We start from the raw sequence: 15,625 nt of genomic DNA on the forward strand, positions 1-15,625 counted from the left end.
AATATTTCTGTGGTTGTCAGATTTAAAGTAAACACCCAAACGCAGTAAGGAAACACCTGATGATAAGGCTGCTCATGTCATTCAGGGATGAAGGAGGAAAAAAAGGACATAATTTGGAAACTATTTATTTGAACATTAGCAACCAGACATTAGTTAAATACAGAAGTTTAATTTCTCTCTCTACATCCCCTTAAACAGCAGGGACCAGTTCCACTTCATTACACTCTGAGAGGAGGGAATGTTACAGGGCTTTGTAAGGCGCACACAGTGCTGGAAGTAATTTGGCTTTCTGTTTTCTGATAGCGAGAAACTAAATCAGAGTCTGCCTCTCATAATGTCCAACACTGCTCCCTCTCCTCGTGACCGTTTCCACCCACAGCCAGGTGACCGATTCTGTCAAACACACCGTGGCAAAATGACACCAAGAGGAGGCGAGAAGAGAAAACCAGTAAAGAAGGCTGAGACGCACCCCTAATTGACTGTGGTCTCAGATCTGTAGTCATGACTGAAAAGCTAAAAGTAGAATGATCAACATGAATATATTAGAAAAATGGCAATTAGTCTTTCATAAACACCTGGCCTCACCACCCCCCAAAACAAGAACAGGGTTATAAATTAAAACTGTCCAAATAAAATCAATTTAACCAAAGCTTTTGGGCCCATTCAGTTCCATTTCAAGACTGGAAAATCCTCATTGACTAAATGGCACTTTTCAGTCTTTTGAACTGGAATGTAGAATCTCATTGACCCCGACCCTTAAAATCAACTCTAATTTACAATGTATGGGCGAGGCGCTCTTCAAGCTTCCGCCACTTTTAGCAGTGTCTCCCCACGGGATGGGGAAGGTGGGGACTCAGTGCTCTCTGTGGGCTAGGCCACGGTTTTGAAGGTCTGCAGTATGAGGTTGGTTTGGTGGATGAGCCGGTTTGCACTGATGAAGACGTTTATTGCCCTGGAAACAGAAAAAAAAAAAAAAAAGAGTTCAATTATGTTTAATTAAATGGGAAACAAACAAACTTCAAACATTGTCCTGATTTATTTATTTCAAACATTTATTCCTCTATTTCTTTCTAGAGGGAGAATTTGTATTCTGGTTCACATGAAAATCATCTGTTCAACACCAACTTCTAATAAACTAGAGGTGTTATTATTAAGAAGTGAGGAACAGGTGTTTCATTCTGCATTTAATAAATACATTTCACAGAGAATTTATTCCACAAATATGTCTTAAAGCCAAGGAAAACCAAAATTCCAGCTTCTTTGAAATTCTGAGCTCTAAGAAAACATCTTTTTCTAACAGGTACATTATAAATGACTACATTGATCCAAAGGAACAGGAATAAAGAATTTTAAGCAAATCACTGTGTGGACTGAATAAATCTCAATGTTTACTAAAATAAACGATCAGTGATATTTTTTTTATTTTTATTTAGATGCATCCAAACTTCTCTGTTTAGATAAATCAGCTGCTTAATAGGCCAAAATCCCCCAACTTAGAAGAGTGTTAAAATCAGATTCTTCCGCTTTGTTTTGTTCTTTTAAAACCCAAAATGTTAAACTGAGAGTGAGTCTCTGTTTTATGCATAACTGTTTTTACCTGCCTCTTATCTTTATTTATGATAACTTGATAACTACAGTCATGGCCAAAAGTATTGAGAATGAAACAAATATATTTTCACATGGTCTGCTGCCCTCTGGTTTTCATGTGTTTATGTCAGATGTTTTCATCACATACAGAAATACAATTGTAATCAGTAACAAAAGCTTTTAATGACAGAATGAGTTATTGCAGCAAGTCAATATCTGCAGTGTTGACCCCTCTGCTTCAGGACCTCTGCAATTCTCCCTGGCATGCTTTTAATCAACTTCTAGACCAAATCCTGACTGATAGCAGTCCATTCTTGCACAATCAATGCTTGCATGTCAGAATTCCTAGGTTTTCGTTTGTCCAACAGTCTCTTGATGATTGACCACAAGTTTTCAATGGGATTAAGATTAGGGGAGTTTCCAGGACATGGACCCAAATCTCTACATTTTGTTCCCTGAGCAAGTTAGATATCACCTTTGCTTTAAGGATGGTTGGGAGAAGTTGCTCTCGGAGGACATTCTGGTACCATTCTTTATTCATGGCTGTGTTTTTAGGTAAGACTGTGGGAGAGCCGACTCCCTTGGCTGAGAAGCGACCCCACACGTGTCCCAAACAATCGGAAGGGGGATTCATCAGAGAAAACAACTTTATCCCAGTCCTCAGCAGTCCACTCCCTGTACCTTTTGCAGAATATCAGTCTGTCCCTGATGTTTTTCCTGGAGAGAAGTGGCTTCTTTGCTGCCCTCATTGAGACCAGGCCTTGCTCCAAGAGTCTCTGCCTCACAGTGCGTGCAGATGCACTCACACCTGCCTGCTGCCATTCCTGAGCAAGCTCTGCACTGCTGGTAACCGAAACACTTTTAAGAAATGGTCCTGGCACTTGCTGGTCTTTCTTGGACGCCCTGGAGCCTTTTTGGCAACAATTGAACCTCTCTCCTTGAAGTTCTTGATGATGCAATAGATTATTGACTGATGTGCAATCTTTCTAGCTGCTCTCTTTCCTGCTAGGCCATTTTTGTGCAGTGCAATGATGACTGCACATGGTTCTTTAGAGATAACCATGGTTCAGAGAAGAGAAACAATGATGCCAAGCACCAGCCTCTTTTTAAAGAGTCCAGTGGTGTCATTCTTACTTAATCATGACAGATTGATCTTCAGCCCTGTCCTCATCACCACCCACACTTGTGTTAATGGAGCAATCACTGAAACAATGTTAGCTAGTCCTTTTAAGGCAGAGTTGCATGACGCTGAAATGTCTTTTAGGGGAAAAAGTTCATTTTCTAGGCAATTATTGACTTTGCAATTAATTGCTGTAATGCCACTCTTTATAACATTCTGGAGTATATGCAAATTGCCATTATAAAAACTGAAGCAGTAGACTTTGTAAATATTAACATTTGAATCATTCTCAAAACATTTGGCCATAACTGTACACAATCAGAAAGTCAATGATACAATATAAACAATTAGATATTGGGTCAAATATAAAGACAACACACTAGTATTTCTCTAACGCATAAAATAAAAGGTAGAATGACAATTTCATAAACCTTTTATGACTTACTTGGTAACCTACATACAGTAAAAGGTTGAAAAAGGTTTGTAGAGGTCAGCAACACTCATCGTGTTCTTTTTCTCAGGATAGTAAAAAATCCACACCTTAAAGGACTTTATGAGTGGAATTGTGCTTCCCGTTTCTTAATGCTTGCTTACTTGTGCAACAGCCGCCTCAGTTCATGCAGATACCAAAAGCAATAAACCCTGGCAACATATGCATGCATAAGGGTCAAAGTAATTTATCTAATTTAGATACGTCTTTTTGGACCATTGTTCTGTAACTTTCTACCATCTGGTTCTGATTTGAGGTGTAGCAGTAGAAACACCACTTTTGTTATAAGTTTGGGTATGAGGTAGTTTTCGTGTCAATGCTAAATAAACATACTGGAAAGTGTAAAAGCATAATCTTATGACTATCATTGTTTTTTGGGTTGTTCTTCAACAGTCTGACCAAATTTCTTTATACAAGGACCATCATCCTAAACACACATTAAAACTGGTTTTGGAAAGAACAAACCGATTAGGATGAAAGAATGACCTGAAATCCAGGTTGTGCCAGATTATCTACTAATTTAAACCAGAGAAGAAGCCTTTTAAACACCAAGTCAGAATGAAGTTAGAGGGGGTTAGAATAGTGTTTAGATTCCTCAGGAACTTGCTGAGAGAGAGAAACGTAACTAAATGTTAGATTAGAGTGTATATGAATATTAAAGGAGTGTTGGCGAATTTTCTACTTTTGGCCCAGTGGTTAGAGCAGTGCACTCTGGGTCCCTGAGCAAGACCCTTAACCACACACTGCTGTCCGGGCGCCGCACAATGGCAGCCCACTGCTCCCCAAGGGGTTGGATGGGTTAAATGCAGAGAGTGAATTTCTCCAATGTGAGATCAATAAAGTTAAATTATTATTATTAATTATTATTTTTTAGCTTTGATGTGAATTTTAAACCTGATTAAGTCTTCAATCAAACTAAATTCTTACCCCAATACTTATTGAACACTGGTTATATCTAATAAACAGCACATTCATGAGCTGAACAGAGAGGTGGTGTTTATGTCGGACTCACTTTCCGTCTTTGAAGTATGTTTTGAGGGTGTCGCTGAAACTTTTTGAGTACTTCACAAACTCCTTTTTCTGGTGCTCCAGAGCCTTGGAGGAAAGAACAACATGATCAGACAGAGGGAAGGATGACCTGCTGAACAATAACAGAACCATCTGTGTGTGTGTTTGTTTCTCACCCGCCGGTTCTGGTACTGGTATTTCTTAATGACGTTGTTGACTGTATCCAGGAGCTCTTTTATGGCGCTGGCTATGTCTCTGAGTACAAAAGATGGTATTGGTATGAAAACATAGTCTCCCCAATCAATACTGTCTAAACAAATCATTTGTTTTACATTCTGGTATGTTTAACAGCCTTTTCTGCCTAAAAGAAAATTTGAACTTGAATGTTCTCTACAAAAAAATTTATGTAACCTGTGACTTTTAAATAAATGTTTGCAGGAAGCAGAACAGGGATCTTATTAAGCGATGTATCAAATTCCTCTATAGATGGTAAATATCAAGCAAAAAGCAATATTTAAAGTTCCATCTGTTTATATAAGTAAATCTCAATCAGGAGATTTTACTGGCTGTAGCCTTAATGTAAAATACTGACGGTCAAAATGTTTATTTGCGACCATTTCTCACAAATTTGGAGTTTGCTGGCAATAAGTGAAACATCTCCCCATATTGAAGTATAAGCCAGGTTGCTCACACTCACTTGATAGTTTGTAGAAACCGTACTCTGTCGTTGATCTCATCAGGAATTCTGCTAAGGATCTGTTTCAGAGCTCTGGCCTTCTCATTTAGGTCCTGGAACTCCTGTCCAGGTCGGCTGATCATGAACTCTGCAGGACAGATTGAAACATTCTGTCAAACAGTCGTGGTGATATCTAACAGAGCATCGTGTATCTGACTCCGGGGCTGATACAACTAATCGGATTAATCGATTATTGAAATAATCCTCAAGTAATTTAGTAATCGATTTATAAATACCTGAAGTTTAGAGACTGTAAAACATGCCTTTAGCTGACAGAGCAACCCACGTAGAGCAGTTATTATACCAAAATTGTTTAAAAAAAAAAAAAAAAGTATGGTCTAGAATTAGAATTATCTTTTCCCATTTATGACCAAAACATTTAATAACATTATCATCTTTATTGTTTAGATTTTTTCAGTATGCTCCATCAAGAACTCCTTAAGTTGAAAAGTTTTAGTTTCACCTGGTTTTATTTCATAAAAGTCTTCTTTAAGGAACCTTTTTCTGTCCGATTATTAATCGATTAATCGAATAATCAACACATTAATCGATTTGCTAAATAATTGTTAGTTGCAGCCCTAGCTGAGTCTTTATAAAACTACCAGTCAAAGTCTTGAAATAACTTCTGGATTTATTGTGGCAGCATAATCTCCCACAATAAAAAAAAGATTGAAAAACATGTTTATTTTGAGAAAATGTATTCACTCTCTAAACAGTCTATCAATACTCCATACAACCATCCTTTCCCCGACAGAGAACAGCTTATCTAGTCCTACAAGATTTACTTATGGTGGAGTGCACAAAGAGAGGGAACTTTGACCTTTACTGTTTCTACAATCTCTAAAGAATTCCAGAGACCTGGCTCCTCCTTAGCAATCCCAACAAGAATAAGGTCAGAGAGAACCTTCAGAAAAAGGGTGTGTTGATGTGGCTAAAGATTTGAGATAATCTGGAGGTTAGCGACCAGGGTTAAATGCAGAGAGTTAATTTCGTTGCTCTGTACTTGTGACTGTAATGAAAATAAAAAAATCTGGAAAAGAAAAATAAAAACAAAAAACATTTCTTTCACAGCTGGTTGGACTGGCTTGACACACCACCTGTTTGGGAATCCTTCTTACACTTCACCCCTGCTTTCAAAGCTGGCTCTCTGTCTGCTGGCCAGGCTGGAGTGCATGTGTTCACCTGCCTGTAAGTGCTGGGGTCGAGTTGGTGACAGACTGACTCACAGCGCATTTGTCAAACAGTAAAGGAAAAAAAAGGAAGTAAATGTTCTTAAAAACTGTTTCAATGGCAGTTATCCCAATTTTAAGTCAGTAAACATAATTTCAGTGTTTATTTTTTAAAGATTCCAGCATGTTTGCTTAAAAAAAGTGCTGCATAGAACCCTGTGGAAGGGAGCCTAGAAATCAGTCTTAGGACCGCTATGCTAAGAAAAAACAGCGCACTTTGGATTGGATGGAGTGGAGACTAATTTGGACACAGCAGCCCGCTGCTCTAAAAATATAAACCCTGAACCCTGCTGCTAAAAATCCTCTGGCAAAAGAACAAGGCCGAAGTCCCAATAGAGCATAGCAAACTCAACATATTCACATTTAAGAACAGAACAGGCTTTATTCAAGCGTCACTTTAAACGACCCGCTTTTAAAAATAGTTTGTGTGTTTTTTCTTGATGCTTCGAGAGTCCAAGAGGCTACCTTTTAGCAGCATTTTTTCAACATTAAGCTTTGGAGAGGATTTCATCTCCCTCATTGTATATCTGCCTTAGCCAAATACATCTTAAAGTCTAGAGACCAACAGTTCACATCTCATATTTATAACCCAGGAGAACACAAAGACAGATTTCTATCACAAAATGCTACAATAACATTTAATTTAAAGGAACAATTGTTCCAGCATAGTTAATGCTCATTTCTCACATTGAACACATCTTTCCTGTCCGATGAACAGGACCCCCCACTGTGAGCATCAGCCTAATAACCTGGATCACAAAGCTGCATCATCACCAACAAACGCTGAGATCATAATGCAGCAGAATCTGATTTCCTTCGCTGCTCACCTTCCACATCATCCGCAGCCATGCGCAGGAGGGATTCGGTGAAGTTTATTTGAACGTTCTTCTTCTCCAAGATCTTCATTATGATGTCCTGTGTCAGCCCAGGGTTCTCTCGCTCAGCCTGGTGACAGAAGAAAGTATTCATGCAAGATAAGACCAGGAAACACACCTCACTTATTGGAAAATAAATAGCACTCTTCTAGACTTGAGCAGTTCAGGTGAAGACATAGAGAACCCCCTTTAAATGACGTCAAACTCGAAAGCCATGCAGGGGGAGGTGATCAGAGAGCAGCATAACAAACACCCATTGAATGTTAGAGTAATCTACATTCAGTTAAATGCATTACTGAAGAAACCAATTAAACAGAGTTAACTAAGTGGAGACCTGAAAGTCAATGTATATATATTATAACATGGTTGATACTTTAGTAGGAGGATATCTAAGGGCTCAGAAGCTAAACATATTTGTCTGTTAGTTTTTTTTAAAGAAATTACAGCATTTTGTGGAACAGTGTGTTTAGAACCAATAGAAGGGACATAAGTCAAAAAAAAAAAGAGAAAAGGCATTTCAACATGTTGGCTTTCCTGTTATGACAGTTATGACCCCTAGTGGTAGAGAAAAAATACTACATGCAAAACCAAGTTGAAGCTGAACAAGCTGATGGGTTAAAACTGCTGGTGTGGTACTGAAATAGCTCTACATCTGAATAATCTAGGTCAAAGGTCACCCCCTTTTTAAACAGCAGATGATTAATAGGAGTGGAGTACAAATAGAAACCAGAACAGAGTCAAAGGAATACTATTCTTTAGTTTGTGGGTTTGTTTGAGTTATTTCCATGAATCTTTATGCAAAGTCACAATGCAGTCAGCCCTGAAAAGGAAAACTGATTTATATGTGATGACTTTTTGAAAGGTTCTTCCTCCAGAGTGGAATATATCAGAAAACAACATAAGTGCGTTTTCAACATTAGAAGTAGGAAACAATATATTTTTTAAAAAAAAAACACCACCACCAATATATGCTAAAGGGGTCATAGAATGCACAACCGAGTTTACATTGTCATAGATGAATAACGATAGTTCTATGGGTGAAATAGACGTTCAGAGAAGTTCAAACCCCATCGACACCTCCTTTCTCTGCAAATCTCACAATTCTAAACTCCCACCATTTAATGGGCGAATCCAAACGAAGCCCCGAATTGACATCAATTCGGGATGCTGCCTTATTTGGTTCTGGCCTGTACTTTTGTCACGCCCTGAAATTGACATACAGTGAATGCAGTGTTCCAGGCTGCACAGAGAAAGGGGAACATTTTCACAGTCTTTCCAAGGATCCAAAGAGTCGACAGGCATGGAGTATTTTTGCCTATCAGAAGATCCCTGCAAAGTTTGATGCTCAGCTGTTAATTTGCTCTAAGCATTTTACTGAAGACAGCTTTCAAAGTCTTGGACAGTTCAAAGCAGGATTTGCTAATCTTCCTTTACTAAAACGAGGGGCTGTTCCTACCGTAAGGCCATCACAACTGCAAGCTGTATTATTCTGTCGCTAAGCTGTTGATAGCAATGCTAGCGTATCTATGGTGACCAGATGTGGGTTTCTGAAAAGGAGGACACTTTTTTTTTTTGTCTGGAACGGACCGGACCGGGCAAGGGAACCGAGCTGTGAGCTCCGGGGCTGGTACGGGAACCCCGGCGGCCAGATACGGAGCAAGCGAACCTGATCCGGTGACGGTATGCTTCTCCCCGCCTGCCTTACCATGCTTCCTTGTGAACTTTATACAGAGAATAATAAATTGTGACATCAGGTAGAGCTGGAAACCATCGCATCAAAATAAAATCAAACATTTTCTTTTAGTATCTTCATGTAGTATCTAATTAATCAACTTATTTTCTTCTTTTAGCACGGGCCCACCGGTGTCCAGGCTACCGCCACCGGGCCGGGGTCGGTCGCTCCATCCCCGACCAGCCCCGGAGCTCAAAACTACAGTTCTGCTGCACCGTAGTCGACCAAAATCCCGGATGATTTTTGAAATTCCAGCCGTATGTTTTTTTAGGTCTAAAAAAGTAGGACATGTCCGGGAAAAGGCGGACATCTGGTCACCCTACCATATCAACAATTTCATGTTTCAGTGAGTGAGTGCTTGTTGCTATGATGCATCTTTGCTCAGCTGCTGCGCTCGTTGTAAACCAACCAATCAGCACACAGCTCATCTAAATATTCATGAGCATACCATAAAAGGAAGAAAATCTGTAGTTTCATTCTGGGGCTTTTAACCAGGCTTGCATTAGGGCTCATAGAACAGCAAATACGCCATTTTCAGCCCAACCACCCTATTCAGAGACCTTAAGGACCAGGACTTTGCACAACACAGATTAATTAAAAGAGGAGGGCCACATACAAGTTCAGCAGGAAAATTGGTTCCAAACACATTAAAACTGGATCTGCATTCTATAAATTATCTCATTAAGGTTGTAAATACGTGTTCACCTCAAAACAGACATTACCTTCAAAACAGACATTAGAGTGAGTGAATGAGAATACTGAAAAAGAACAATTTACATGAATCAATAAAATCTAAAAGATTAATTAGATTTATGAAAGGAGTCTTTTAAATTCAGGGCGACAGCAAAGGATGTAATGAAGGCTGTACTTCATGCTTCTGCTCATTATATAAATGCATCTACCTACCTTTTTGAAAGCTGCTCTGAGCGTCTGAGCTGCTGACAAGTTAATCCTTTCCAGCTAAAGGATGAGAACAAAAAAGAGGAAGGCATGTTAGTACAAAAAAAAATAATAACTTAGGAATTAGGTCATGTGGGTACAGCCAGGTTCCAATCAGCTCAGCTCTTCGGAGCTTTTAAAAATCAGATTTAACCTCATCCATGCGGACATAATCCAGCATTAACCTTTTATGCTCATCTATTTATTAGCTTCCCAAAACTTGATACACATTTTTTATGGGAAGCAACTTGCATGTAAAGAAGGAAACCCTCATTACTCAAGCACTACCATTCATTTTCGAGGTTAATATTTTTCAGTCATGCTTAAAAGCCACATACAATAAATACTAAACTGATCTGCATCTGTTATAATAGAAGTTGGAGCTGGACTTTCACAGAGTGCATCCCTGAGCGTCCTGAAGAAGACCTCCTGTAAGCAGCTGCAGGTGGTTATAATATCCAACCAACAAGATTTACACAGAAATGAAACGGAGGTAGGAACAAAACAAATACAACCTTGAGTGCAAAACCAAGTAAACCAGCGCCATGATGCATGGTACTCAAATACAAATAATAAAGCTCCAAGTATTCTAACTACACAGACCTCAGTAGTTATTCGAATAAAGCTGTAATTTCATATTCTCCCAATTTATTCTCAATTTATTTGTATAGGGAAAACTTAAGGAGCTCGCTAAGCAGTAAAACATGATAGATTACAGCTGGCGAATATAGTAAATAATTTGAAAGCTTTTCCACACAGGAAAGTCTAAACCATTGATTTCTTAAGATAGGGTCACAGCTCCAATTGGGGTTTTGAGATCTATTACGGAAATTTAACATTTATGCTAAAGTACTTAATGATATGAATTTATCACTTAAAAATAGACAGAACCAATTACTTTGGTTGTCGATGTTGTTTGTTGTAGAAATCTTTTTAAAGCTTTAGGTCAAGAGTCAAGTGGCAGCATTTGTTGTAGTTTGAGAACCTCTGGTCTAAATGAAAATATCCTGACTATTAGAAATAAAATTCAAGGAACTTTTTTGATTTGTCTGCATTTAATGGGCTGTGAGTGTAGCTTGCATTACCTTTTCTAAATGCATCATTCGTTCACCCAGAAAAGTCTGGACTGTGCAGACGGTTTTAATAGCAGGTGAAAGGGAGCGAGGTGACACCAAAACAAACAGTCTGAAACAACAGCTGTGAGTCCAGGAGTGATTGAGACACAACAAAGATAAGACCTTGGATAAACGCAACCAGACCCAGGATGAGGGAAGTGTCGGCTTGTTTTTCGTCATTCATGGTTGTGATTTTTGGGAAAGTCACAATTTGGCAGATGACACTCTAAATGGAGAACCCTAAATATTAGTTGCAGCAAAGATACGCTAAATATAAACTTAAATTTTAGGATCCTCCAGTTCTGTAGTTGAAATAAGATTCGATTACCAATGAAGAATTGTGGTTTGTTTACTCCTACTACTAGTCTTTTTGAATTGCAAAGTCAATACTATCCCCAACAGCATCTATATTTTGATTACATTTATTTTATTAATTATTATAAACTGCTTTCTCTTGACTTTTTATTGGAATAAAACAATTTAGTCATCATCTGATTTACCTCGTTGAAAACTGGGTACATCACGGCGTACAGTGTCATGGATACCATGGAGTTTGTCTCCGCTTCATTCTTCATCTCCTCCATTGTCATCCTCCAGGGAGGAGTAGCTCTTGTCAAAACAGTAAAAAGGAAACTGCAGCTCAAACACACACACACATACACTCCCTCACTCACACTCACACACCTTGAACGCAACACACAAGATCCAGAGAGACGAAGGCCTGGAGAGGAAAGCAAAAACAACTTTGAATTGATGAAATTACAACACAACATGCAAATGTCCTAAACGTAGCTGTTAGAGGGAATGGGTAGTCCTAATCCTGACTAGATGAGAGGACACTTATAATACTTACTAAGATGTAAAATAAATCATAAAATCCAATTTTTCTGCTAGTTCTCAGCGTTTAATTACATTTATTGAAGTGGCTGGTTACATGTCACAGACTGGCTTCAAGAAGATTTCAATTGCTATGTACAGTTTAAATTCAGAGAAAAATAACACAGAAACGCTGATAGCAAATATCTGAGGGCCACATGGGGTCAAATCTTTGTGCATGATAATTTGCATTGCATTAAATCAAATTTGCTTTATGGGATAATTTCATCAAGGAGAAGTCTGAATGTAAAGTAAAAAACTTTTTAAAAACACACACACACAATGCATGTTTTTTGATAACTAAATATAATAGCTTTTTAAGTTCCACTTCTGGTTACACGTTGCATAATTTAGCGCTGTAACAGCAAAATGGTCCCAGGTTTAAACCCTAACAGGGGCCATTGTGTGTATAGTTTGCATGTTCTCTGTGTGAATGCTGCGAATTCTCCCCAGGGTACCTTGAGCTACCTCCTACTGTAAAATAATGAGCGCATAAGAATAAAAATTCTCTGTAAACTGTTTCTGTGTAGCGTTTTGATAGACTGGACACACATCCAGTCTAACAGTAAGAACAGGGAAATGCACCCGGCCCCCAGAGACCCCTTACTGTAAACCAGCTTTTTTACAATGGACAGATTAAATGGATGACCAAAACCTTTAAATTACTAAACTAGAGATTAAACGAGGTGTCCTCCCCCCAAAAATATATAATAATCGCATAGTTTTAGAGGAAAATAACTAAAAGTTTTAAGTCCTGAAATGAGGAAACTCTGGAATTAACTATAAAAAGAAACACAATAAACCTAAAGTATAAACAGTAAATCTAGAAAAATATCAAAGAAAAATAGAAATAATAAGAACTAAAATTATTACAAAATTATTACAGAGAATAAATAAAGTGTGACATCAGGTAGAGCTCGAAACAATTGCATCAAAATAAAATCTAACCTTTTCTTTCCATATGGTATCTGATTAATCAACTTATTTTCTTTTTTTAGTTTATTCAAACCAAAATGTAAATTACATCAAATTAGGTTTAAAAACTAGCTTTTTTTATCTCAATCATCCCTTCAAGGAGTTGACCTAAATTCAAAGTGCAACTAAAATGCAAGCTGTAAAATGTGCTTTTAAAGCAAGGCGGCAAACCCTGATAAAGTAAACAATGAAAATATACCAAACTGAATGTTTGCAGCCAGCGGTATTACCCAATGAGCTAATTTGGTAAACGTCTAATGCCAAAAAATGTCATAGACTAATGTCACTCTGACATACGGAAGACTAAGGAGTACAAAGATAGAAAATAAGAGAAAAAACATTCTGATTTTCTGAAAATTCTACTTTAATAAACAGCTAATTAAATTAATCAATAAGGTCAGTTTGTTGCCCTAAAATCAGATGTTTGTAACCAATTAGGCATAACCCGGTTAATGGTGTTATGGTGTGTATTTGTTTAAAAAAAATAACATTTCCAATCTGCCTAAGTTTTCTTTAAGACGGTTAGATTGATTTGGAGTCCTTTTGATGATATTACAGAAAATTGCATCCAACCAGAAAACAAGCAGTCATCTTGCCCTTTGCATAAGCTAAGAACTGTCTGCAAGAATTCCCTCTACAAGTTTCCCTAAATTACAAAAAAGACAAACTGGAGTATTTGGGAACATTTACTGACACAAAACCACACAATCATGGTAAAGAACCTAAAGTTCTATATATAACTATATTAGATCCACATGGTAACATGGCTCAAGTCTTTCACTGCCATGCAGGAAACCCGAGATCGAAGGGCATCAGGTATAAAAAACTTTGCCAAGTCTAACAAGCAAGTCATAAGGATTTGCTGTGGCAACAACTGAATAAGGAAGCAGCAGAAATGACACAAACACATTCAGAATTAAATAAGATATTCTTAACTCAAACATAGCACCTACAATTTATAATGGTTATAATGAAACAAAAAAACAAGCTGACAAACTTCCGAATAAGTGGATATTACTAATAATAATAATAAAAAAAAAAACAGAGCCAAGGCGCTTATGCAATAGTCTATAACTAGCTGATATCAGCTTAATAAAACCTCTAAGGAATATATAACTAAGAACAGTCCCTACTAAAAAGCTAAAACCCTACTTGGTTTGATGTTTTTTTTTTGTATGTTCTCCCCAAAGGCTAAGCATCAAGAGAAAAATATAAGTCATGGATAACAATTATTGAATAATAGGCTTGAATAAGTTCCAAACCTATGTCAATCAGTAGATCACACATTTTGTTATATATATATATATATATATATATATATATATATATATATATATAAAAGGGCTGAAACAATTCAATCAGATTAATTGTGATTAATCAATTATAGAAATAATTGTCAACTACTTTAGTAATCGATTGTTAACTGGACTTTAGAAACTCTGAAACATGCCATCCGTTTACAAAGAGACCCACTTAGAGCAGTAAAAAAAAAATATATATAAAAATATATAAACATTTTGCATTAAGATTTAAAAAATATTTCTGTCAATATTCTCTATCCAGAACTAATTAATTATTTAAATTTCGTAAAAAGCCTTCTTTAGGGAACCTTTGGCTATCCGATTATAAATCGATTAACCGGAAAAAATAACTGCCAGATTTACCAGGGTATACAGACAGTGAGAATCTCTTACTAAAGCACTGAAATAAAGCTTTAGTCATCACCTGATCTCAACTTTTTTTTTATATATAATTATTTATAACAACATAAAGATAATCAAAATAATCTGACATATCAAGTTTGCTCCTTCTTGGATTCAAATCATGGGGTCAGTAAACAAGGACTGGCACATGTTATGACACCTATCTTTCATATGCCAGCCAGTAATGAGGAAGAGATAACTTTTACTCAGGGGACGGGAGTGGCACAGTTTTATGCTAACTCGCTGATGACATCATTCCCAAATGTCCAAACAATTCAAAATAACCATAAGAATGATTAAAATAAAAACAGAAATTAATTTTAAAGGACTCATTTTTATGATATGCAAAATAGCAAACTGAAAGCTGATGCTTAAGTTGGTCAATACTTTGACGTTCAAGCTCAACTCGCAACATGTATCATGAGAAAACTAAAAATATAAAGTAGATGAATGCTGGGTTATATTCAGTAAAGCGGTATCTTTACCACTGAGAGCTCAACTGAAGGCTAACCAGATAGAGGCAGATCTTACGTACGGCTACTAGGCTAACAGGAAAACTAACAAAATGGGAGATTAAATGTACAACAGGATTTGACATTTTAGTTTTGTAGACAGAATGTTCGGAAAAATTCCCATCACGACGGGTAGCAGTTTATCATAATATATTTCACGTTATTAACTCGTAATATTGACTTGAGGCCTTCGCCCGAATAGATCGATGATAGCAGCGATACGTAGCTAACGTGCTAGCTTAGCTAATGTGTATATTTGTATCTGCCGTTAAGCTAAAATGCGTCAAGGAACCGTTGCGGGAGTAAGATGTGTGTACTTGGATCTATTTCAAAGTAGTGCTAGTATCTACCTTTAGGCTGACTTCTTAAATAGGTTGGTTCGCCCGTCGACTGCTTTTTAGCTCCTGTGTTTTCTTTACAACTTGAGGCGGAAGTTTTTTAGGACTGGCCCGAGCGACATCTTCCGGACCAGTGCTACGTGTGAGCCTGCGTCGTCCAATCAGATGGCTAAATTGACAGTGACGTAGCTTGAGAGGTTAAAATTCTTGGCGTTCCCAGTTTCAGGTCCTGCTATTATCCATCCTTTTCTTTTCTCCACAAGAGGTATTTGCATTGTGTAAGCTGATATATGACATTAAAATGGCCAATAAAGGTTTAATTTTTTTTCATTTATTATGCATATTATTTGCAACCACAAACCAACAAGTGTCTTGAAGATACACAGATTT

General features: G+C 37.5%; 1 protein-coding gene across 1 annotated transcript; it reads right to left on the reverse strand.

The window, feature by feature from the left end:
• Nucleotides 1–111: 111 nt before the first annotated feature.
• LOC119775667 (programmed cell death protein 10) lies at nt 112–15,394 on the reverse strand. Its single transcript, XM_038273728.1, has 8 exons — nt 15,248–15,394; nt 11,332–11,552; nt 9,684–9,737; nt 6,998–7,115; nt 4,903–5,029; nt 4,382–4,460; nt 4,210–4,292; nt 112–952 (listed from the first exon to the last, which is right to left on the reverse strand). Exons 2-8 carry the CDS (start codon nt 11,419–11,421, stop codon nt 871–873), a joined length of 633 nt encoding a protein of 210 aa, XP_038129656.1. The 5' UTR covers nt 11,422–11,552; nt 15,248–15,394; the 3' UTR covers nt 112–870.
• Between the last annotated feature and the right edge of the window lie 231 nt (nt 15,395–15,625).

This window comes from Cyprinodon tularosa, unplaced genomic scaffold (assembly GCF_016077235.1).
Source record: "Cyprinodon tularosa strain WSP-4 unplaced genomic scaffold, ASM1607723v1 ctg120, whole genome shotgun sequence".
NCBI lineage: Eukaryota > Metazoa > Chordata > Actinopteri > Cyprinodontiformes > Cyprinodontidae > Cyprinodon > Cyprinodon tularosa.